Genomic DNA, 25,229 nt, shown 5'->3' on the forward strand with positions numbered 1-25,229 from the left:
GAATCTTTGACCAGAAAAAAAAACGAGACATTGATGAATCAAAATTATTACAATCCTCTCTCTCGCTACAAAATTATTGACATTCTCCTTTCGCAAATATTCACCTAATATATTATATAACGATCAATAAATAAAATTAATAAATGGTACAATCCAGGTATATATCTTTTTATGTATAGTAATATATTATATTACTTTGAAAAAATGAGATATTACCTCTTTAACATTACAAGAGAGTGATCCTCCGAAAATGTGAAGAGGATAAAAGCGTAATAAGTAACGTAGATTCTCCATTATCCATGTAAAAAGAAGGTTATGATTTACATATCCAATCTTATATAGAAAACATTAGTAATACCATAAACAAACTCGTTGGATCTTTTATAGTTTCACACTGTCGGAAAATAATTGGTGCAAGTCTGAACTATAAGTAAGTTATAAGTAGGGGTTGCTGTAATATCCTTCAAAAAAAATCAGAGAGAAACGTGTCCTTTGTGTGTGTGTGTCATGTCAATGGTTGAAGATGGTGATCAAGGTCCTTTCAAGAGACCAGGAGCAGTGCCTTTTAACTGGGAGATCCGACCCGGTATACCCAAGATCCGAACCCAACACCACGACGATGGTCCCATTCTCCTTCAACCTCCCAAGAAACTTTCTTCTCTCCGAATAACAAAACCTCCACCGTCTCCTCCGTTGTCTTCTCCCGCAGTCTCTCCCTTTGCTCCTCCTTCCTCTTTCAAGCTCAAACCGCGTCAAGATTCCCACTCTTCAGGACGACCACCGACTCCATATTGGCGATGTTCATCAGCTCGAGCTACAACACTCGACTCCGGAACTGCTGCTGCTTTGCGCCAGTGGAGTCATTTCAAGTCATATCTTCAGTTCAAGAAGAGTAAGAAGACCCCCGACGTGAAGAAAAACACCGGTTTGGATTCGACGAAGACGAAAACAATGGAAGAATCTGACGTTTTCTATGACTCAGAGACGACGTTTTCCCCATCGTCCCCACTGTCTTCTTATTTACGTATGAAACGTAACGAATCTGATTTAAGCTCTTCTGAGAAAAGAATCATATTAATGATGGAACGTGACCGCCTCAATTGGGATGTGGTACTCTAGTAGTGGTTTATGCGCATTAGTTATAATTCTCTTATGCTCTATAGATTGATTCCGGTCCATGGAGAGATTATAAAAGCAAAGAGAAAAACTTAATAAAACTTTGAAATGTTTATTTCATTTCATTTTCACTTAAAGGTTTGAAACTGATCACAACATCTTATAAATAAGCAAAGATAAACTGCTTAGTGTCACAGACAAATGGCATCATCGTGTGATAGCCTGATAGGACTGCAAATGAACTCAACAGCTTAATATTGAATACTTTAGGGTCTCACTAGTTTAAATGCAGCGGTCGCGGTTGCGGGAGTTTGCGGATGCGGGTGGTTGCGGTTTCAAGCTTATAGTGTTTTTCTGTATGACTGACATAACGTTTAAAATTATTGTGTTTGCGCCTTTGCAGGATATTTGTGACTAGTTGTTTATGGGGACCGTTGTTTATGATATATTGCAACGGTTTAATAATAAGTTACCAATATAAATATATTATAATATTATAAAAATATTAAAACATACTATTGTGAAAAAATATAATAATCATTAATATAATATGAAAAATATAATAACATACTATTGTGATAAAAACATATTATGTTTATTTATTATTTTAATTAGATGAAAGTTATAATTTTAATAATTGTTTTTAGAAGATTTATATTAAAAAATTTAAAAGATTATATTTTTTCTTTTTATATATGTGTATATCTTTATATACATGTATGTTTATTAATATTAAAAAATCATCTAATGAATAGTTAGTTTATTTTTTTTATAAAACAAATTATGATACTGTTTGTTTAGGTGGTGTGGTGGTTTGAGTGCTCTCTTAATGTTACAGCCTTGTGTTCAAAGCCCAAACTAAGGAGCATTAGCCTCATTAAACTTTCACCATATAACTCAAATAATTCACTGATTCTTTTGTATATGCTCTAGATTGCGGATCAATGATAACAATAATGATAAAAGTTTTGGATTTGAGCTGTGCTGTTTAGGTTAATAACTCTCCGGCCTACGTACTAGCTCACCGAGTTATGTTATTCCTTTGTCAACGCGGGCAAAAGACGGTGCACCGCATGGCCTCTCCGAACTGACTCTTTTCGCCACGGTGAGCTCACGGCTAACGAGTACACGACAGTGTCTTTGCTAGTCTCTGTATTTATTTATTTTCGACGGAGACCTCTACCTTACCAAATAAAGAGGGTTTGGAAGACGTAGGATTTTAAAATGCAATCAAACCAGTTTTCGGTTGATAAAAATATAAAAAACATATTAAAATTTCATTGAGTTTAGACTGATACAGTCTTTCAAAAAACATAACCTCTCTCTCGCTTAACGCTCCAACTTCTCTCTTCGTCTCCGATCATTGACGTTTCTCTGACCGACGTCGGTGGGTTTTCTCAGCCACGACGTCGGTCAGATCTTGTTAGATTTGTTTGTTGTTTATCTTGCATGTTTAGATCCTTTTGTTTCAGCTTCGTATCTTTCAATCTCAGATCTCGATCAAGATCGATGATTTCTAATTGGGTTATTCTGCGAGGTTTGGTGCTTGCATGTTCTTCCCGTGATCCTTAATCTTCGCTGTTGTTGCTCTATTTGGTTTCTAAGACCTTAGATGTGGTTCTCGGGATCTTGTCGGCTCCGGCTTCGTTTGTGCGTCTCTCTTCTGTGGATCATCGCAGGTTTATAGCGTTGTTGTGATAGTGAAGTTGTCAGGTTTAGGAGGTTGGCTTATCCTTGTTTCAATGCGACGGTGCGGCTATTGCGGTGGTTGGTTTAACCGGCATGTTAAAAGGATTTGGAGCTCCGGCTCAATTTCATCCAGCCGCTGGAAGTCTTCAGTTCAACCAGGTTCTTCCCTGAGTCTTCCTAGGTTGTACCAATTGGTTCGTACTCATGGCTCCGTAGTGGGATTTGAGTGGTTTGGAGCAGAAATAAGAGTGACGCTCTTGGTCTTCCTCAATAAAGTTTGGCAGTGGATGTTTGCAATTCCTCTTCTCCTCCTTTACTTGATTTTCTTTACTATTTTCATAACTTTATCTTGTTTGATCGGTTCTAGATTATTAAGTTCTTAGCTTGATTATGTTCTTAATGGTTTCCGGGAACATGTAACTCGTTCGCCGGCTTTGGTTCCATCTTTGTAAAAATGGTTGTTGTCTTAAATGAAGTTCATCGAGGAAAAAAAAAAGACTGATACAGTCTTTCAGTTTGACTTTGAATATAATTTCATCAAATGAAGAGATAAAACCGAGTCAATTCTTTAATTAGGTCTTAAACTTTTTTGTTTATAATTTCAATTTTAATTAAAACCTAGATTTTGACCCGCCCTTTAAAGGGCGGGTATATTTTTGTTTTAATTTAATTATCATATTTGTGTTTTCTTTGTGATTATATTTGTATTTTTCTTTGTAAATATATTTGTGTATAAATATTAATCAAAATATATTTTATTAAATAATAGCAATTTAAAAATCGATCCGGTATACGTTTGATTAAGGCTGGGTTGTCGGTCGAACCCGCCAACCCGCTGGTTTCAATTTTGTTTTGGTCAAAAAATACAATCCGCAAACAAATAATTTATACGACACCCGCCCAATTTAATTTTGTGGTTATCCGCGGGCTATATAAAAAATATTTTTATAATCAAAATTTTTTTAAAAAAATTAAATTGTTTTTTTCAATACCATATTTTTTTAAAAAGTGTTTACTTTTCATTTTATTTTTATTTTTAAACACTTTTTGAATCGTCAGGTACCCGCAATCTAAAATCTACAAACTCGCACCCACCCCAAATAAAATATTCATAACCCGCATCCGCAAATCGATTTTTTTAAATAGTTGAACCAAATTTATGATCCGCCCTTAAAAGGATGGATATATTTTTATTTTATATCTTTTAAGAAATTTTATTTTTATAAAATCGAGATTATAACCAATTATATCTCTGAATATTTAATTTTTCTCTATGATATATTTAATTTTTCTCTCGCATCTCTGAACCTATAAATATAGCTGCAAAAATATATACAAAATTCGAAATTGAGATTAGTATGATAATGAGTTTGATATAAATAGGCCTTTAAAATAGAAATTTAAGTTTCATGATAAGGACTTCGATATACAAAAAATATGACATTCCTAAAAAAAATAAGAATTTATCATTATGAAACTTTTTTGTTGTTGTTGCAGTTATATCTTGGCATATAAACAGTTATATATAGATTGTTTCAGTTATATTTATAGGTTCCATGTATTTTTTAAATTGGATTCAACTACTATCAATTGGTCATACTGCTAAATTAATATGATAGATTTTTGATAAGATGTCACACAGTATTAGAAAATTTAATTTGTTGCTTTATATAATATGGTTTTTGAATATAACTAATATTTATCAAATTATTTATTAAAAATCAGTGAGATACTGAGATTGTTACGTAAATTAAGTTAGAGTTCTTTAAATAGGTTTTATCTTATTAGTTTTTGAATATATGAAGATATAGTTTCTAATTTCTTTATTTTTTCTAAAATAAGTTGTTCAGTATTACAAAATATTTCTTTAATATTCAAAGATATATCAATCAAAATATAAAAAATTGTCTATTCAAATCCATAATTTAAGGGGTATAATTATTTTAAAATTTATAAATGTTCCCGTCTTTTCTCAAATCTAAACCAAATTTTGCTATATTTCAGTTAAGTATATTGCTTGTTAACTTGAATTAATCCAAATTAGTATATTTTAAAACTTTTTATAAGTAATATAACTAAATGCGTGTATTTGTAATATTGATACTAACATTTCATAAACAGTGTAGATCTATACAATTGGTGGTCACCAACATTTATAAGTTAATAATTAAATTTGCAAATATATAACACCTATATGTATTACGAATAAAGGTAAACTTATTCTGGGATTTTATGTAAAACTATACAACTAAAATTGTCACAAAAGCATTGTATTCATATATGTAGGTCCAATCTCATTTTCATAAAACAAATTTGGTGTGACATAGTTTACTCACGTTTGAGTTTTATGGACATTAAATTCATGTTAATGTAGTGGAGTAGATTTAGGAAATATTTGCTTGTTTAGTTTAAATAATAAAATTAATTTGAATGCCATATACTTGTTTATTTAATATTCTGAAATAGAAAAAAATACACACAAAAATAGGAGATGGTTATCTGTGATTTATTTAAAGAAAACAAAACATTTAGGTCAAAAGCATAACTTAAAAATAAGTCAATGCAGAGAACGGTAAATATATTTAAAACAGAAGATCACCTAAAAAAGGTCTTCTATTTTAATATATTGATTAATAGACTAAATCCATGAGGATTTAACAGAATACTAAATAATAATTTCTTCAAAAAACAAAGAATAATCAACTATGTAAAATCTCTAACTAATTTTTGGCTTTAATTATTATAGATACTGCCAGACTTAAAAGTTTCAGCTAAGAAATATTCTGATTTTTAGAAGTTCAAATCGGGTTATCATGAATTAACTTTTGTCTAACAAAGATGATTATAAATTAATTAATAAAGATTCCATAAGCGAAATATAATACATTAAGAAAGATTATTTGGTAATCTATATTTTAGGACTAAATTATAAATAATGATTAGATTGTGTTTGCTTAAAATATATATATATATATATATATATATATATTCTAGAGTAGCTCAATAAAAAGTAAGATTGGTTATCTAGATTTTAGGATATTTTGTTACATATCAAAGATTTTGATAACCCAAATACGCTGGGTTGTTTAAAGCATTATAATTAATGATTTGGCAGAATTTATTGTTAAGAAAATCATGTAAAATCTAATTTTCTCTATATTTATCAGATTCTGTATTTGGTTTTATATGGGTAATTATGTATTATTTTTTCAAATTTTATAAACATATATAATAATCCATATTGTATTGAATATTTTTTTTGACAACATTGTATTGAATATTTATAGAGCATACCTTTTACAATTTTTTTTTTGTTTACAACATGTATGCTAAACCAGATTCTTAGATGTTTTATGTTAAGATGAACAACCAGAATAGTTTAATAAGTAGAATATTGGTTAGATTATTGTACTACAATATTAGGTTAAAATTAAGTGTGAATATGTCAGGAATATAATCCAATTAGAATATTCAATTTGTAAAGACCAATGTATACGGTTAAATATCATATCAGTTATGACAAAGATTCGAACAGCACAATTGCAGTAAGTAAACAAAACTGGATAATCAATCGGTTACTTTATAATTAATAACAGATAATTGTATTAAATTAGTAGTTATTAATCCAATGGCATGAAGCTGTAATTATTTAGGAAAACTAAGGTTTAAGTACTAATTGTACTTCAGTTTTAATAGTTTAGATGGTTTAACGGGACACTCCTCCAATACATTGAAAAACATACGTTGTATATTCTATTACTAGCCCATGGGCCTGTAAGGCCCAACTATTTTACTGTATACTCCCAATTGACGAAAAAGAAAACTCAGCTGGAGTTTCTTCCAAGCCACCGTCGACTTTACTTACTCCCTCCTCCGTCTTAGATTTCTTCTCCGTTCTAAACCCTAATCTTCCGATGTCGGTAAGTTGGATCTGTCATTTGAATTCCAAGATCCCTTACTCTTGGTCCTATTCGGATTCAGTGATTGATGGTGACTGATATCGATGCAGATCTTCGAGTACAATGGAAGTGCAGTTGTAGCTATGGTAGGGAAGAACTGCTTCGCCATCGCCAGTGATCGAAGGCTCGGTGTGCAGCTACAGACTATCGCCACCGATTTCCAGAGAATCTCCAAGATCCACGATCGCGTCTTCATCGGACTCTCTGGTCTCGCCACCGATGTCCAAACACTGTAAGAAGCTTCCTTCCATATGTTTATTTGCTTTCTTCTTCTCTTTTATTAAAGATTTTGCTTTTTGGGGATGGATGGAAGGTACCAGCGCTTGGTGTTTCGTCATAAGCTGTACCAGCTTCGTGAAGAGAGAGACATGAAGCCTGACACTTTCGCTAGTCTCGTCTCTGCCATTCTTTACGAGAAGAGGTGTGTTTTTTTTTTTATTTAGCTTTCTACTTTGTGGAGTTTTGATGTTTGGGTTAGGACAGAGATTTGCTTAGTTTGTATGTGTTTTTTTATTTATTTCAGATTTGGTCCTTACTTGTGCCAACCAGTGATTGCTGGCTTGGGAGAAGATGACAAGCCCTTCATCTGTACCATGGACTCCATTGGTGCCAAGTAATAAGCTCATAATCATTTGTTGCAGTGTCACTCACTCTAGTCTTTGTGATTTTTGTTACTTGTATAGATGTTTGGGTTTAAAGGTCATTTATTTTTCCTTATGGTTGAAGATTTTGTTGGACTTGTGTCTAATAATGCATACTCATATGTTCATGACGATTTCCTCATGTTGTTTGTTATTTTTATTGGTTTCACTTGTGTTTTCTGTTTCTGAGAATGACTACTCTTGCTTGACATAATGGCGTACATGATGTAATATACTTGTGGTTTTATTTTAAATGCAGGGAGCTGGCTAAAGATTTTGTTGTGTCTGGAACTGCTTCAGAATCATTGTATGGTGCCTGCGAAGCAATGTACAAGCCTGATATGGTTTGTCTACTATCAACTTTATCATCTCTTGCTTCCCTTCAACTAAAATTCTTAAACGACCACAGTTAAGTTTGGTGGGTTAAGTTTCATTGTTAGTTTATAGAGATGTAGAATCTTGAATTTTATATCTTCAATTTGGTCCTCAAGTGTTCAAAAGATTTAACTTGGTGGCCATCCTCCATTGTTACTAGACCAATGTGTCAAGACAAGACTCTGGTTTAACTGATTTGAATTTTATCAGGAAGCGGAGGAACTGTTTGAGACGATATCGCAAGCGCTTCTCTCGTCAGTTGACCGTGATTGTCTAAGTGGTTGGGGAGGCCATGTTTACGTTGTGTAAGTTCTCTTCTCTTCTCAATTAGTTTCCACACATTTTGGTTATCTGAATTTACTTGTTAAACATACTTTCTTGATGGTATTGTTGCAGAACACCTACTGAGATTAAAGAGAGGATCCTAAAGGGAAGGATGGATTAATCTAATCCATCAACATCATCTGCTTCTATCCAAGTTATTGTTTTTTTCTCTGTAATCCGGATCTAAGTAGAATAACTATCGCATCCCGGTTTAATCGTAGAACCACTCCTTGAGATCACTACTTCTGGATGAAATTTGATTTTTACCAAACAAGAAGAATAAATATTGTGAAATAAAACAGTGGAAACTACCAAAAAACCATTGTGGTTAGAAAAAAAACAGGGGAAACTACCAGATCGTAAGAAGTTGTAGTGGCATTCTCTATAAGTTCTTGCCCTAATTGAATCTTGTTATGTCTGTTAATCCACTTTGTCGTGTGGGATGGACTCGTTTTTCACCGGTTTCTTTCATTCTATCGGAAACTTGTTTGGTTCGCCGCTTGATTTTCTTTCTGGAAAATCTTGCAGGTATCTTCCATAAACCCATCAACTTCTTCTTCAATAGTTTTATGGACTCTGCTTATCTGTAAGCGTAAGAATATCTTTTACTTGGAACAGTCTGGTTTGTCCATCACCGTGGGATGTGTTATGTGCTACGTCAATTTCCAAGCAGCCTTAATCCTAATCGTAGCCTACTTGTTCCCAGTGGCAGAGGTAGAACAAAAGTTTACCGGGGTCATATATATAATAACTTTGTAATTTGGTAGGGGTCAAACCATTGGAAAGGTAGATAAATTATCAATTTAAGCCACAATTACATGCTTATGTTGAATCATTTCAAGAATTGATGGGGGTCAAATTACATACATTTTCCTCGGCAGAGCATGAAATGAATAATTTTGCTCTCCAAATTACATACATTCCTTAATAATTCCATTATCATTTGATATTTTATTTTGAGACCTGTAATGCATAATTTTAGGTTTAATCTTTGCTTAAACAACGTCTACTGAAAAGCAGATAGAACCCAACGACTACTACTATCCTATCTCTAATTCTTGTCTGAATTTCCCTGCAGTATTCTAAGAATAGACAAGGACTGGAGTAAGATAAGTACGACCAAGCCAGCCTTGCACGTGGATCCAGTTGTGCTGTGTAGTTGAGAGAGAGCATGTTCAGGAACAGGGTGCCGAATGCGTTGCAAGGTTTTGCCTCGAGCCAAGGAAAATTCTTTGTATATTTTATCATATCTGACTACAAATCCATAACGGATCAGATCTAAATGTAATTATCAGTATTATTTTTTGAGTTGACCATTTACTTTCTCCCAAAGTCACCAACCTGATATCTCATTTGATTCCATCCTATGGATCACGTGACAATGTAACATCCAATGATTGATCGCCATGTGAAATTTATGACCGTTAAGCTGCTAAATAAATATCTCCCAAAGCTTCCAGGTAGAGCTCAGAGAGATCGAAAATGACGATGAGGAGGGGATACGCGTTGTTCACGATCTTTGCATTGACGTTGTTGACTTCCTCAGTAAGAAGCGAGGAGACAGAGACGAAGGAGTTCGTGTTGACCTTGGATCACTCAAACTTCACCGGAGTTCTCTCTCCACCGGTGTATCCGTCCAGACTCTGAAATCTCTCTCTCTTCGAAGCCTCTCGATAAGCAGCCATCTGATGGCAAACCCGATTGGAGAAGACGCAATACGCGAGAGGGATGCGTCAAGAGCCTCCTCTTGTACGCAGTGGAGCCAGTGGCAATTACTCGATTCCATTTTACCGACCGGAGGCTTCGCTCATTCCTTCGGTCTCGAAGCAGCTGTTCAGACACGTTTAGTTTCGTCTCCAACAGATCTCGAAACCCACATCATACATGTCTTGGACAACACAGCTAGCTTACTCCTTCCTTTTGTCTACTCTTCCCTCAAATCCCCCGACATAGAAACATGGCAAAGACTCGATCTTTTACTCGACACGACCTTGACGAACCAAGTCTCTTCAAAGGCATCGATCTCCCAAGGTTCAGCCTTGCTCCGAATCGCTGCTTCGGTTTTCACCGAGATCCCGTCTCTGAAGATTATCAGAGACGCCTCTCTGGGCTCCAAGGAGTTACGTTTCCACCATGCTCCCATCTTTGGGCTTGTATGTGGCTTGCTCGGTATGGATTCAGAGACTTCTCAGAGGGCTTACCTGTTTGTTACGCTGAGAGATGTTGTATCGGCTGCAACCAGGTTGAACTTAGTGGGACCGATGGGTGCTTCGGTGATGCAGCATCGTATCGCGATTGTGGCTGAAACCGTTTTAGAGAAATGGAAGGATCGAGATGCTAGTGAAGCGTGTCAGACGTCTCCTTTGCTAGATGTTGTGCAAGGTTGTCACGGTTACTTGTTTTCTAGATTGTTTTGCTCTTGAGAAAGGATCTATTTATATGGAACTATATGTATTTTAAAACATTTGTATCTCTAACCCTGCTCACAAAATTTGGGGATTGAGTATTCATCTCTGAGAGAAGTGGAGGTTGTGTAAACACGCATGTAAAACTGTTGTCTCAAGTATTGTACCTTTCCTACAAATCTGATCTTATGTTTCACATTCTTACATATGTACATTGCAGTTCATGATACTTTAGCATAAAAACAAATGGTTACATGATAAACTAAAAATGTTTTATGGATATATCTACAAGCTAGAATTTGCAATACAAACGATTTCCTTAGAACAATAAGTTGTTTGGAGAACTATAATAGACAAATCACAGCTAAACTTTACAAAACTAATTAGACATAATAAACTGATTTAAAACAACTAGTAAAAATAGGTATTATTAGCTCTACAATAAAAAATACCAACATTAACCTAACATCACTCATCAACCAGTTAATATTTGAGAGTGATGACCTTGAGAGAGTGCTAAGAGGGTCGTCGAGAGCTTGAGAGGGTCTGAGCGTCGTTGAGAGAGTGAGAGCCTGAGGGGTCTGAACTTGAGAGGAACGTCGAGAGGAAGAGGCTGAACGAGATAGATCTATGGATGGAGAGATCGACAGAGAGAGATGGAGAGAGGCTGAGACGAGAGAGCTATGGCGAGACTCGAGAGTGAGAAGAGCTGCAATGGAGAGGCTGAGAGGACAGAGAGAAATGGAGAGGGCTGCCTCAAAATGGAGCGTCTAATGGAGAAGAAACAGCGTCAAAGGAGATTTAGGGTTAGGTTTTGTTTGTAAATAATCAAATAAAATAAGGGCAAAAGTGTAAAATATACCTGAGACGCTGAATTTTTGACGCTGACGCTGATATTTTCGGCGGTCGACGCACAGACGCGGCGTCTAGACGCAGCGTTAGACGCACCTAGAAGCGTCAACCAAACGAACAAGAGTCGAGACCTGCGATTGACGCAGACGCCGACGCCGCGACCTGCGACGACCAAACGAACAGACCTTAAGTTGTTTGGAGAACTATAATAAACAAATCACAGCTAAACTTTACAAAGCTAATTAGACATAATAAACTTATTTAAAACAACTATTAAAAATAGGTATTATTAGCTCTAGAATAAAAAATACCAACATTAACCTAACATCACTCATCAAATTATCTTATTTACCATTTAAAAAAAAATTGCAATATCTTTTTAGTATTCGTGATAACTAATTACATACATCATGAGAATTCACAAAAAAATCAAGTGTTTCCATGATCGCAGTTACGATTATGATAGTGTTTTCAGCAGATATTTCTCGTTCACACGATGCAATGTGTACACAATATTGCATTCCGAAGAATCAGTGCATGACTGTAATAAAAACCCTGATTTAACCAAATGCAGAGAAGTTTGTGAGGAGTTTTGCAATATACAACAACACATTCATACATAGTATTTTGTTCGAGGTGACTGCGGTCTTATTATGAACCTCTATTACACAGTGAGACCTGCCGATTGCACTAACTGATTATAAATTACACATTTTCTTAAATTTGTGTATTCTCTATAAAAGTATATATTGTTTTTTTATTATGTGTTTATATAATACTAGTGTGTGTGTTTATTGTATTTATCAAGTAAAATAATTTATTTATATTTTCAGCTGCTATAAAACAACAATAAATTTAGTTTACACATTTAAAAAAAAACTGATTTCAATGAACAATTCAAATTTAACTGAACTAGAATGCAAAACATGAATTACGATTGCTGAAAGACTGAGAGAAATCACGAACAAACAAAGTTTATTAATAGGACAACATAATTATTAAACAACCGATTCATGCAATGCAATGATCCAGTGATATGTATATTACAGTCCATGATCTCGGGTACACCTATACAGATTCATGCAATGGTCCACATTTTACACAAAAACAGACTCAACTTTTATGGCCAAAGTGTCATCAATAGTAAAGTATCTATCATGAGTCTCTCACACATATTTTGTTATTATTATTATCTAACAATGTAAATAACTTCTAAGAATATAATAATCACATAATGACATACAAGAGAAAAGTTTCTCATTGATTTTTGAAAAATTTTCATTTAAGATGTATCTCAACTTTTTTTTTATCTTTCCATTCTTTTCTTACTTTTTTTTTTCACAAGTGAGAATATTTGTTGAGAGATACCATCACGAATCAATATCTACAGCTTCAGAGGGATCTCACCTGAACAGTGCAGTGAGACTGCCTCGTATAGATTGTACACTTTTCTACTAGTAGGTCTGGACTTCACTTCCCCAGTTCCATTCTGGTTGTTAGACCAAAGTCACACAGTTAATAAAATAGTCATCAAGTCAACAATTAGAAGAGGCACATAACTTTGGCTTCCTTAAGGTCTATTTCTCGGTTTGAGAGCGCTGCATATTGCTTACCGTATGGATATCGTGGATGCAAATATGAACATATGAGGTTCAAGAATAAAAGAGCTTAACTCACCAAAAAACGACCTCCGAAATCAGTTTGCATCACAGATGTGACAGGGAAAATCTCTCCTTTTGTGGGCTGTTCAGATATGCTTTCAGGCGGGTATACTCCATCAATTTTGAAATAGTCAGCTAGTTTCAAAAGGGTGTCACTTGGGTAAAGTGATGCTCTGTTCACGGCGTATCGTTGCTTGCCTTTAATCTGTCCAGCAGAGCTAGCAAGTCTGATTGTTCTGGTGATGTTTATCACACTATAGCGATAGGTACCTTGTCGGTTTGTCCTACAAAACACGAACCAAAACAACTCATTAAGTAGTTATGTTTACGCCATGAAGTTAGCAAAACAACTAAATATTTGCAGGAACTGAAAAACTATATATCACCATTTTATAACCTCTTACGCTAGTACATTGGATTTAGGTAAAACATTTGATGACACATGTAAATAAAAGAAAATGTACTTACCATTGATTTATGTTTTGCACTTGGCCAGTTATTACTATCAAAATATAATAAATACCATAGCTATGTGTACTATTACATGCATATTTATAACATATTTTTATAACCTTTTTTTGGTCTAAATGTTAACATATTTATAGCTCGAAACTTTAATTTGTGATTCTATGGAGGGAAATAAAAAATGATTCATCAAATATGGAAGAAAACTTTCCTTTTCCTACAAAACAAACAAATGGAATATTTTTGTATACATGAACATCTTTTCTTACATCTATTTAATTTAACTAAAAGGACATATACAAACAGTGGCCGAACCAGAAATATTTTGTACTGCGATCAAAAATATTTTATGGGGTCAAAATTTATTTTTTAATAGGGTCAAAATAATTTTTTTTTTAAATAAATAATTTTTTTAAAAATAGTGGGGTGACCCCACTCTCAACACCTTCTTCCCCCCCCCCCCCCCTGTATACAAGAACGTACGTACCGTACCGTTGTTCTTGTTGAATCTCTTAGCTTAGTTCTAAATAATTATAATATATAAATAAATATAATTTTTTTGATTTTATCAGTATTCCATAAATATTTACCAAAACAAAAATTTAATTTAGAAACGTTCTTGAAAGATTAAAAATTTTATTTGTTTGTTTATTATATATTTAAATATTTAATTTAGTTTTAAATAAATATTTTTATAGTTTTAAATTTTAGTTTATTAAAAAATAAGTTAGTAACTTTCGTAGTTAATGAATGTTGTTTTCTAATATTTACATTTGTGGTCTATATATATAGCAACAAACGTTTTTTCATGCTTAGGAGAATTGTCATTTATTTTATTAAAGCTACTTAAGTACTAATTTAGGTCATAAACTATTTTTCCGTAATAATATTTGGTTAGGAACTAAAAAACTAAATTCCACTTAAATATGTGTTGTATAAGCTAATATTTTTTTATGAAAACAACCAGTTTATTTAGTTAGAAACAATTAGTTACAGTTTATTTATAACAAATATTTGTTTCGATTAGCTTACGAAAAGAAAAAAATTGTTCAGATGGTGAAACAGTATAACACACCTCATTTTATTTAACCAAAAAGGAAAACAAATGACAGCTTAATAACAGGTCGTAATGTTTTCTAAAGCTGTTAAAACTAAATTTGCTACACATATAAATACATCTACATTGACTTGGAATCTTTACCAAATTAAATCCTCTTGTTTCAAAACCACAATAAAGAAACATATACAATTTCAAAGGTGTAAATTACTGCACGATATGGCAGTTCAAGTATCAAAGAAAATTTTCAGTGTTTTAATGATTGCAATTTTGTTTACAATGATGTTTTCATCACAAATATCACATTCTTATGTAATAGATGAGAAGTGTGTAAAAAATTGTATCGTGAATATATGTATGAAGGCATCAACAAAAGCAACTGCAACCATATGTACCACTCCATGCCAGAAAACATGTGATCCATTGGGTAATGAGTACTTCATCGTCCCTCGAGCTGGTCGTGATCCAATAAAAACCTTCTGTCAAACATTTAGCTGGGTATGCGGTAATTAGAAACCAAAAATTATCTTTTTTTTTGTAACCAATCCAAAAATTATCTTCGTCTATGCATACATCACATGATTATGTTTTTGTATCATTTTATCGGCTACCATATCATGTACGTATGTGTTTATTCTTATTTATTTTTTTGAACAAATGTGTTTATTCTTATTCCAGAAACAAAAATTATATATTTAACAGTGTGAGGTACGACCATGCCTGGGTATAATCATTATGATCAGTGATCAATTGAAATCTCTAAACTCTTGGAAGATATAACATTACATCAACATCTAGATGATTGCAATGAATTGGTTCTCCATTACTATTTTAATTATTTTTTTCTCAAGTAAAAATTGTTGTCAAGCTGTTTAGTTGTTGAACAAGAAAAGAAAACCTAATTAGTTTTTCTTTTGTTCTTTTGATCAAGTGAAATCTAATTAGTTATGCATATTATATCCAATGAAGAAGCCTATTATTATTATTTTTTGTAAGTTCAAGTTCGAAAAAGATGTTATGCTAATTTAAAAGTCTTGGTAGAAATGCTTTTAGTGGCAAGAAAACCGGAATTCTTATGGATTTTAGAAGATTCATTTTTGTTTCGACATGGAAACCTACTAAAGAGCAAAAACTTTTAGTTAACTATAAGATGATTTGATTCATCTAATCAGTTACATATGATAACCGTACTGTAACCGTGGAAGGCAAGAAAAGAAAGCATAAACAATATACATAGAACGGCCTTTTATCACTCAAGTATCCTCAAATCTCAGCTTGATTAGCCTTATTAGTCTCCTGGTCTTCCTTTGTTTTCATCTCTGATTTTCCGGCTAAGACTCTACCGGCGTCTACCTCTTTAACCGGAAACTTAATCGGGAGTCCTTTTCTACCATCATCCGCCATTCTCTTGTCTTTGCTCTTACCCCATACGACAGTGTATAGGCCCACAATTATAAATATTGTTCCAATCACACTGCAAAAAATATTAGTAGAAAACAATTTAAAAATGAAAATTATTAATTATAGAAAGAAATAAAAATGAGAAAAAATACCTTCCAAGATGGATACTTTCAGACAAGACAACAACACCAAGAGCTGCAGTTATAACGACACAAAGAGGATTAAATGTCGCAACGAAAACGGGTCCTCTTTCTCTCATCACTACTCCTTGCACGTAATACGCCACTCCCGAACATATAACCCCCTAATCACCATTTTATTTAGTTAATTATTTTAATAATCATTTTGATTAGTAAATAATTTTAAACTAATTTATATATTCTTACGGAGTAAGCGGCGGCGAAGAGATTGGAGTCGAAGCCGATTTTCCAAGCGCTCAGGTCACGTACCGTTACCAATGAGACGGCGGTTCCTTCTAACGTTCCCATTAAACATATTAACGCCGTTAGTGATAGCTCAGCTGGGTACTCCTTCAGTGTAAACGACTGCGTTTAACATAACAAGACAGAACAGAACCGTTAGATATTTTCTATGGTTATTCAGTAAACCGGAAATTATGTATTAGTTGGTACTCTCACTTGGAGAATGAAGAAACCGGCCCAACCAAAAGTTCTCCCCAACAACATTAGAGTTCCCGGAACCCAGTGTTTGTCCAAATCAGCTGATGCTGCACCACCGTGAGGTCCTCCTGCACCGTCACCGCCTCCTCCTCCACCACCACCGAATTTTATAAAGTCAATGATTGGACCTTTGTAGAGAGTCATGAGAAGTGCTCCGGAGACTGTAATTACTGTTCCGACAACTTTGGCTATGCTTCGTACCTTCTTAAAGTTCACGCTTTCTAATCTGAAATTTGTATATAAGAAATTCATTTAACTATCGAGCTTATGTCTAGTTGTTATATAAAAATTACATTTGCATGAAAAACAGTCATTTCTTAACTTGGCTTAGAAAATAGTCATGGTTTTGACTTATAGTGGCATCTTACGTAAGTAGAATTGTGATGATCTCACAGAGTATATTCCTTTTGGTGTTTATTAATTATTATTCAGGTGATATGAGTATCATGTTCCAGGAACATTCTAATAACTTTGTTTTCCTATGATTTCATTAATTACAATCTTTGTTCCCATGGTATGGGATTTAAAAGTCAAAAAGCTTATTCTCAAAACAAGAATCAAAGTAAATAAAGCAGGCCAATTTACCAACAGCAAAAACAGATTAGTATTCATAACTAAAGTTGATAAGCAAAATTTAGTTTTCTGATCCAATCAATACGAAGCTAAGCATCAAATTTTATATTTCTGATGGAATCAATAGGAATCTAAGCATGTAGTGTTTGATGATTTTTTTTTTTAGTGTTTCATGAATTTATTTACAAGAATAATGAAAATAATATAAACCTGAAAATGATGGCCAGGACGAAGGTGATGGCGGGAAGAACATTAGCCGTAGCAGAAGCGAAAGTTGCTGAGGTGTAAGTCATCCCGACGTAGTAGAGATTCTGATCCAGCACCGGCCTATCATTTTATAATAACACCCATTTAATGAAATTTTATTTAATTATCACTCTTAATTAATTTATAAAAACTTCAAAAAAAATATGCGGAGACTATTCTTGTAATGTTTAGTTGTGAATGTATTATGAGACTTTTTTTTGAAACACGATTGTATTATGAGACTAATAGACGAATATTACTCAATAAATCCGAGCAGCGCAATTTGAAGGAATATTCGGAACGTCATCTTCGGCCTTGTTTTCCTGCACACGCATAACAATAAAACAAATTACATACTTGCTTTTATTAAGTTATAAGGTTTAACTTGTTTGTATGATCTAGATACGGCATAACTTACATAGAGATTGAAATTATGTTAGTATAGTAGTTAATGCTATGTTAATTGACACACTCTTTTCTACTATAGAGCTTTGGTCTAGAACTTTCTAGTCGGTTAATTCACAAATAAGAGAAAAATAGTTATACATACCTTTCATGAAATAGAGCAAATGGAGCGATGACGACCGTGGCGATTGCATGGCGGTAAACGGCCAGGATGTAATGGTTCATGCCATGCTTAAGAGACACCATGGTGATTATGTACATACCGGCATAACCAAATTGCATAGATATCATTGCTAAGTATGGTTTCACTCTATTCATTAAGCCTCCCCACATTTTCTCACTCTCCATTTGATCTGTCTTTTCTTTCTTTCTTTTTTTCAATGGTTTCTCTTTCTTGTTTGTATGGTGTACCAATATTGTACTTAGTTATGAGCCTAATGACTGTGAATGATTACACCATAAGAGCGTACTTGCTTATATAGCCAAATTGGGCTGACACAAAAGGCAATATACGAGTACATTTTTACAGCCATTGGTTATCTATGCATCACTTTTAGTTATACATTTTTTTATTTTATCAAAGAATTATCCATTATGTGTGGCTAACTATAGTATTGTTCTAATGATCCAAACCAGATTAGGTCGTATAACTCGTAAGTTTATTTGGTTACACACCTATTATAATTTATTAATTAGTTGGACTATTGGTTATAAAGACTTGCGTATGAAGAGCAAATTTTTCTTCTTTATTGGAATTAAATATTTTGATAATCAAGATGGCTGGTCTATTAGTATCTAAGATCACTAAGGAGGAATGTTTTCGTCAAGGTAGTATAAATTAATATAGACAACGAATCATAAAGTATCGTACCAATAATTTTAACAAAATATGTATCGTACCCAAAAAAAAAAAAAAAAATTTTAGCAAAAAAATAATTTTAACAAAATATGTATCGTACCAATAAAAAGAATGTAGTGCAGCATTGTATACCAAATTATATATAGACTTTTACGTTCAAGCCGAACTTTATATATCCGCAAGCTATAAGCAAATAGTTTCGATAATCAAAAGAATGCACTTACATTATATATTATACATAATCACCTTGCAGACATCATTCATTTTTTTGTCCACTCATCACACTTGTCGAATCTACTCCAAGAGAATTCAGTATCAACTTGAATATTCACGAAACTATTCATCTCTTGTGGTTACTTGTAATATATGTATGCTTACATATAATCTAATTAATATTACATATTTTTATTTTTATTTTCAAAGATTTGTCTTATATTACATTATGCTAATTGTCTTCATTACAATGAGTAACGTGTAAGATTATCATTTTTGCAGCAGTAAATTTAGAATATATGAATACGCTAATAAATATAATTAAGTGGGGTTCCTCTCCCAGTGAATGTTCGAGTCATTCGACTACATTGATATTCAGTATGTCATGTTAGTGTTGAGCGTAGCAAGTAACCAGCTGAAACGGAATTGGAAAAATTAACAGATCCTATCCCTTCCGCACCTTCTTTAGAATTTTTTTCACTCAATTTGGAATGGCTAAGGGCTTCTCCAACATGCTTTCAAACCTTCAAATTTTGAATTTTTACCATTCCAATAAGTCTTCAAACTTTCCATATTTTTAGGGTATCAAATTTGATGTTCTATTGTTAAAGACCTCAAAACATTATTTACTTTTCATTTTAGTCTTTATAATTATATAACTTACATATAATTCTACTAATATTATTAATGTATCACTTTAATCTTTATAATTATATTTCACTTTGATATTAAAATATATATTTACATATATATTATCATTAGTATATAAATATATAAATATGTTTGAAATTAAATCAAAACTATTAAAATAAAATATTAATTAGTATGTAAAATTAAAATATATATTATGTATTCGTAATTAAACCATTTCCTAACTCTTTTCCCTACTTGATGTACTTTCTTATTTTGTAAACCAAAATATCCATATATGAGTCATAAATATCGAGTTTTGCATTTTTAATATGTATTTATTACTTACTTATAATTAGTGCTTATAATTGATTCTTATTAAAGCTAAAGATGAAAATGTAATATACAAACATATTTAAGGTTTTTTTTGTTGGAACAACTCACCTGCAAAATTTATTTTAAAGATTAAATATAGTAAAAATAAAAATTCTTATTGAAAATGCTCTAATATGGGAAAAAGTGCTGCGATTGGCGACTACTCCAGAAGCTCAAGTAACATTAAACATGGCTCTCTCAGTTTCAAATAATTTATGAGTCCGTTCATTGTGTGTTTTAATGTAATCGTATAGTTTGTTTACTCTTTTTACTCATATTAGCTAAGATCATTATTATTGGAATATATATATATTTTTTAAATTATGACATTTACAAGGTTATAATTGCTACTGTAAAATTATTTTAAAATTTGAAAATGTCCAAAACTTTTATATTTACCTGGTTTCCAAATTCACTTTGCGGCCTCGTGTGAATGATACGTTGCGTGAATTATCCGTTGTGTGGATGTTGACAACAAATTATGGAGTCTTAACTGATGAGATGGCGTATTTATTTTTATTTTCAAATATAGTGTAGAAACGAATGATGGTTAAGTTTAGTGGCTTACATCCTATTTGATATTGTCGCTGATAATAGATAGGAAGGAACATTATGGTGGTTTGAAGAGTGGACACCATGTCATCCAAAGGCTAAATCAGCTTATTACTAAATGCTTAATTTGTCTGTTCGTTTTATACAAAAAAAATGTCTGCTCGTAACATATGCAGAAAAGATACCTGTAAGGCTGTGAGTAAGGCCTCGATTGGTACAGCAGATGAAGAAGCAGTAGCAGTATGCTGTAGAAGCAGTATGCTGCAGAAGCTGTATGCTTTCATTAAAACTTTTAATAAGATGATTGGTAAAGCAGTAGCAGTATACAATTTTAAATTTTTTATAAAAGTTAGTATATAATATATTTATTTAAAAATAATATATATTAAATTATAATATATATATATATATTTATTTATTTATTTAATTATAATATATATATATATAATATTTGTTATTAAAATAATAAATCTTAATTAATAACATAAATTAAATTAAATTTTAAATGTGAAATATTATTATTTTAAAAATAAATGTAATTTTTAAAAAATATAAATTTATTTTTGGTTATAAAATAATTTTGAATATTATTAAATAAAATAAATAAAATATAAATTTATTTTTGGATATATATTAATATATAAAATAGACATAATTAATTTATTTTATTTACTAATTTCAAAAATTATGTTTATATCGAAAATTTTGTTTAAAAAAATAAAATTTACAATTAAAATATCTATTTAAGAAAATATATTTCGCGTTTAAAATATAATATAATTTATATAATTATATTATAAATTATATTATATTTTAAATGGGAAATACTATTTAAAAAAAATATTTATATTGTAAATTTATTTTAGAAATGAAACTTCATTTTCTGGATATAAAATTTATTTTATAATATTATTAAATCAAATAAATGAACTAATTATATTTATTTCATAAATATATAAATTATAAATGCAAATGCTCTTCCAAAAGCTTCATATGAGAGCATTTGCTAGAGAGCATTTTGAGAGCATTAGCATTTAGTAAATGCTTTTGTAACAAATGTTGATTGGATAATGCAGAGCATAATGCTAATGCTAATGCTCTACCAATCAAGGCCTAAGCATGTGAAAAATAAAACGCAACCATTATGATCACAAGGACTTTCAATGGTAGACCAAGGGCGTTACTAGTTTTCGCGTTACCTTCGATAAAGACACAATTTTTTGTGGTTCGTAATGGTTGTTGACATTTTGAAATAATCACAGAAAATGATATAATTTGTTTCAGACCGTTTTAAACCTTTTAAATCCAAAAGTTGGTTCCAGTTAGCATGCGGTTGGGCGGATTGTCGTAGGACAGTAAACTTTTTTAAAATGTATAAATAAAAATAAAAATATTCAATTAAAAAGTTAAAATATATAAAATACCGGAAAATATATATTATATTTTAATTTTTATTATAAGAATTTTTAAAATATTTTCTATAGTTTCAAAATTTAATAGTATAATTTTATAAATATAATTATTGTAATAATATAATCTTTAATATTATAAATACATAATATGTAAGTATTTGTACTTCATTATTTATCCGCTGTTGCATTTGATAGTTAACTAGTCATATGTATTTTACAAAAGCATCAATTTTTAACCGGTATATCAATCGTATAAATCTCTAAAAAATATTTAAAATAGCAACCATCTGTAGATTTTAAACCTAATTTTATGTCAAATATTTTTTGGAAAACATTTTTTTTCTTTAAAACAGTTTAGTTTTAGTAAGACATTCATGAATACATGTAAAATATATTTTTGAATTGTTAAAAAAATAGAATTCAGAAATTCAGAAATACCTTCATAAACTGAAATTAGACTCATTTGGGATTATGATGGTTCTACAAGGATCTAATGGGAATCGAGGGATTTCGACTACAAAGATATTGAAAGAGTCTATCAGCCATCCATGTCGAGATGGAAGGACTCGTTAAGGCGATGTCTTGCTTACGAGAGTTCCTTGTACTGTGCGCGGTTTCACATGAAGACATATTGTTCCGACTTGGCGGATATAATAGATAGCTCTGCTGACTGGCCGGATTTTCTTCCGAGCTTGTATCTTTCTGTCTTTTAAAAGATTAGTTCTCGGAGTTCAGCATCTCCTGCATATCCAAGACTAGGAATTTGCCTACAGATTTTCTCGTTGAGGAGGCAAGAAATAGTTGTATTCTCTTTTTTTTCATATAGATCAGAACAGTCCAACATAGCGTGTCTTCGGAACGACTCAAACTCGCCAACCACTTGATTTTAGAAGATGAAGCCGACAAAAAAAACTGCAAATAGACTTATTTAATGTAACACTAGATTCTGAAAGGGCGGGTATATTTTTTGTTAATTTTTTTTTTTTAGTTTTTATATTAGCTTTTTTTTTTTGTATTTATATTTGTGTATACATTTTTAAAAAATTATTAGTAAGGGAATTTGATCACTGTATTGAATTTATGATGTTGCATAACTATAGAATTTTTTTTTGACATCCAACTATAGACTTTTACCTAGTGTTTTGAAACTCGATTCAGACCCGTGGTTGAACCGGTAAACCTAGTGTTCTAGTTTGAGTTTTTGGAAAAATCATTATTAAATAATCTGGTAAAACCCATGAAAACCCGCTAAAATCTAGAATCTAACTGCCAGATAAAACCCCGTTAAAACCTAGAATCTGACTGCCAGATAAAAACCCGTATACACAAATATTTTTTTGTTTTAATTATTTTTTAAAAAATTATATTTGTGTATTTCTTTGTAATCATATTTGTGTATAAATCTTACTCAAAATCTATTTATAAAATAATAGCAATTTAGAAGTTGACTCGGTATAGGCTCGGTTCTTTGCAATCATATGCATGTATGCCCGTTTTCTTGTAATCATATTTGTGAGTTCTAGATCTTGACCCGCAAGTATAATGTTGGTTTTTAATTTTTTATTTTTTTGTTTGTTTCTGTAAATATGTAACATTTTCTGTAATTGTTTTTTATATGTTAAAGAAATTTAATTTATATGTTTGTGTATAATATTTTTTTTTTAAATATTAGTAAAAAGTTTTGACAATTGTACTGAGTTTAAATTTGTAATGTTGCATAACTATACAATTGTGTCATAGCTATTACACAAGTAAATATACATAAATATATAAATATACTTAAGTAGGAGTTCGATATAATAAATAAATATACTCAAATTTTAAATTTGTGTCGATATAGATCATAGACCTTTAAAATAGGAGTTTAAGTTGATAGAACATATATTTTCCAACATTTTGATTGCTCTCTGCGTAGCCCTAAAAAGCAGGAATTTATTTGTTATGTAACTTCCTTATTGTTGCCGTGTAACTTCCTTATTGTTTCCGTGTAACTTCCTAATAAATATCAGTTATAGAGTATATGTGCATATAAGCAGTTATATATTGCTTCCTTATTTTTTTAAAATTGGACTCAACTAATATCAATGGGGCATGATCCTGATTTAATAGTATTGACTAGATTTTGACCCGCCCTTAAAAAGGCGGGTATATTTTTTGTTTTAAATTTAACTTTTGATATTTGTTTTTTTTCTGATTATATTTGTATTTTTTAAATCATATATGTGTATAAATTTTAATCAAAATATATTTTATCAAATAATAGCAATTTAAAAATTAATCTCGTATACGCACGGTTAAGGTTGGATTGCGGGTTGAACTCGTCCCGCTGACCCCTAATCTACGGATTTTCAATTTTGTTTTGGTTAAAAAATATGACCCGCACAACCCAAAAACATACTCTCTCCGTTTCATAATACTTGATGTTTTATCTAATGCACAAAAATTAAGAAAATTATATTTCTTTATAAAAAATATTTTAAAGATATAATTTTAAAATCAATTAACCAATAATTAAAAAGACTGTAAAACCTAATTGGTTGAATAGTTTCCAATAAAGTTAAAGTAACCTTAAAATCTCAAAACTTCATCTAATTTGAAACAAAATTATCCTTCTAAAACATCATCTATTATAAAACGGAGGGAGTATAATTTTGTCCCTGCATCCGCTCCGCTTAATTTTGTGGTTATCCTCGGGTTATATATTTATTTTAAAAATCATTATTTAATTTAATTACTATAAAATTATATTTATAATAAAAATTATACATAATTTAAATTTTAAATTATTATTTTTTAATTCCTGTATTTTAAAATAGCTGGACCAAAAATAATTAGTTAGTGAAAGGGGCCAACAACTTTTTTAAGCAGATTTTTTGGTAATAATTCCCTTTTAATAGTATAGATATAGTTTGTTTAGATACATATTTGAAAGAAAATAAATCAATTTTCAAAATTTTGTTAGATTGTTTGTGTAGATATTTGAAGAATTAATTTTAAAAATTAATATTCAAAATTTTATTTATGTAGTTTTATAATATACTTTCAGTATCAGCGGCAGGTATACTATTTTAAACTGAATAAAATGTTTTAACTTAATTTAATTTTGTTTTTGTATAATAATTTTGGTAATGTATGCTTTCAAAAAAAAACATGTACATAAACTTTCTGCAGTATTATTGGATGTTGAGATATAATCTAAATTATAAAAAGCTAAGAATTTCCATATTATATAGTATTAAGCTTGATACAAAATGTATTATATAGTTTTGTAACAATTACAGTATCAATACATCGATATTATTGTAAAAGCTATTAGTGTTTTTTTGTCGTTCATATTAA

General features: G+C 31.4%; 5 protein-coding genes across 6 annotated transcripts; 4 read left to right on the forward strand and 1 right to left on the reverse strand.

The window, feature by feature from the left end:
- The first annotated feature begins 300 nt into the window (after positions 1-300).
- LOC108808294 (uncharacterized) lies at positions 301-1,213 on the forward strand. Its single transcript, XM_018580464.2, has one exon. It carries the CDS (start codon positions 508-510, stop codon positions 1,117-1,119), a length of 612 nt encoding a protein of 203 aa, XP_018435966.2. The 5' UTR covers positions 301-507; the 3' UTR covers positions 1,120-1,213.
- Positions 1,214-6,808: 5,595 nt separating this feature from the next.
- On the forward strand, positions 6,809-8,343 carry LOC108806354 (proteasome subunit beta type-3-A). Its single transcript, XM_018578445.2, has 6 exons — positions 6,809-6,996; positions 7,078-7,185; positions 7,288-7,377; positions 7,665-7,749; positions 7,991-8,085; positions 8,177-8,343. Exons 1-6 carry the CDS (start codon positions 6,809-6,811, stop codon positions 8,223-8,225), a joined length of 615 nt encoding a protein of 204 aa, XP_018433947.1. The 3' UTR covers positions 8,226-8,343.
- Positions 8,344-8,492: 149 nt separating this feature from the next.
- Positions 8,493-10,757, forward strand: LOC108806353 (urease accessory protein F). 2 transcript variants are annotated; one of them, XM_056987649.1, is made up of 3 exons: positions 8,493-8,632; positions 8,723-8,818; positions 9,183-10,757. In XM_056987649.1, the coding sequence occupies exon 3, from the start codon at positions 9,793-9,795 to the stop codon at positions 10,525-10,527; it is 735 nt and encodes a 244-aa protein (XP_056843629.1). In that variant the 5' UTR covers positions 8,493-8,632; positions 8,723-8,818; positions 9,183-9,792; the 3' UTR covers positions 10,528-10,757. The 2 variants fall into 2 exon arrangements, with proteins under 2 accessions (XP_056843629.1, XP_018433946.1); XM_018578444.2 differs by having other exon boundaries at positions 8,493-8,818.
- A 4,006-nt stretch (positions 10,758-14,763) lies between these two features.
- Positions 14,764-15,057, forward strand: LOC108808295 (uncharacterized). The gene has a single exon (XM_018580465.1). The coding sequence runs from the start codon at positions 14,764-14,766 to the stop codon at positions 15,055-15,057; it is 294 nt and encodes a 97-aa protein (XP_018435967.1).
- Positions 15,058-15,668: 611 nt separating this feature from the next.
- Positions 15,669-18,287, reverse strand: LOC108809693 (WAT1-related protein At1g21890). Its single transcript, XM_018581851.2, has 7 exons — positions 17,995-18,287; positions 17,705-17,767; positions 17,409-17,525; positions 16,584-16,851; positions 16,332-16,490; positions 16,098-16,249; positions 15,669-16,018 (listed from the first exon to the last, which is right to left on the reverse strand). The coding sequence occupies exons 1-7, from the start codon at positions 18,195-18,197 to the stop codon at positions 15,808-15,810; spliced, it is 1,173 nt and encodes a 390-aa protein (XP_018437353.1). The 5' UTR covers positions 18,198-18,287; the 3' UTR covers positions 15,669-15,807.
- Between the last annotated feature and the right edge of the window lie 6,942 nt (positions 18,288-25,229).

This window comes from Raphanus sativus, chromosome 6 (assembly GCF_000801105.2).
Source record: "Raphanus sativus cultivar WK10039 chromosome 6, ASM80110v3, whole genome shotgun sequence".
Lineage (NCBI taxonomy): Eukaryota > Viridiplantae > Streptophyta > Magnoliopsida > Brassicales > Brassicaceae > Raphanus > Raphanus sativus.

What these genes read in the sequence shown, in the direction of transcription:
- LOC108808294 (XM_018580464.2), top strand. Translation starts at nt 508, where the DNA reads ATGTCAATGGTTGAAGATGGTGATCAAGGTCCTTTCAAGAGACCAGGA.
- LOC108806354 (XM_018578445.2), top strand. Translation starts at nt 6,809, where the DNA reads ATGCAGATCTTCGAGTACAATGGAAGTGCAGTTGTAGCTATGGTAGGG. An exon ending in ATGGACTCCATTGGTGCCAA is followed by an intron (nt 7,378 to 7,664) that starts GTAATAAGCTCA and finishes TTTTAAATGCAG; the next exon opens with GGAGCTGGCTAAAGATTTTG. An exon ending in CAATGTACAAGCCTGATATG is followed by an intron (nt 7,750 to 7,990) that starts GTTTGTCTACTA and finishes GAATTTTATCAG; the next exon opens with GAAGCGGAGGAACTGTTTGA.
- LOC108806353 (XM_018578444.2), top strand. Translation starts at nt 9,793, where the DNA reads ATGGCAAACCCGATTGGAGAAGACGCAATACGCGAGAGGGATGCGTCA.
- LOC108808295 (XM_018580465.1), top strand. Translation starts at nt 14,764, where the DNA reads ATGGCAGTTCAAGTATCAAAGAAAATTTTCAGTGTTTTAATGATTGCA.
- LOC108809693 (XM_018581851.2), bottom strand. Translation starts at nt 18,197, where the DNA reads ATGGAGAGTGAGAAAATGTGGGGAGGCTTAATGAATAGAGTGAAACCA. An exon ending in GCGCTGCTCGGATTTATTGA is followed by an intron (nt 17,526 to 17,704) that starts GTAATATTCGTC and finishes ATAAAATGATAG; the next exon opens with GCCGGTGCTGGATCAGAATC. An exon ending in GTCCTGGCCATCATTTTCAG is followed by an intron (nt 16,852 to 17,408) that starts GTTTATATTATT and finishes TACAAATTTCAG; the next exon opens with ATTAGAAAGCGTGAACTTTA.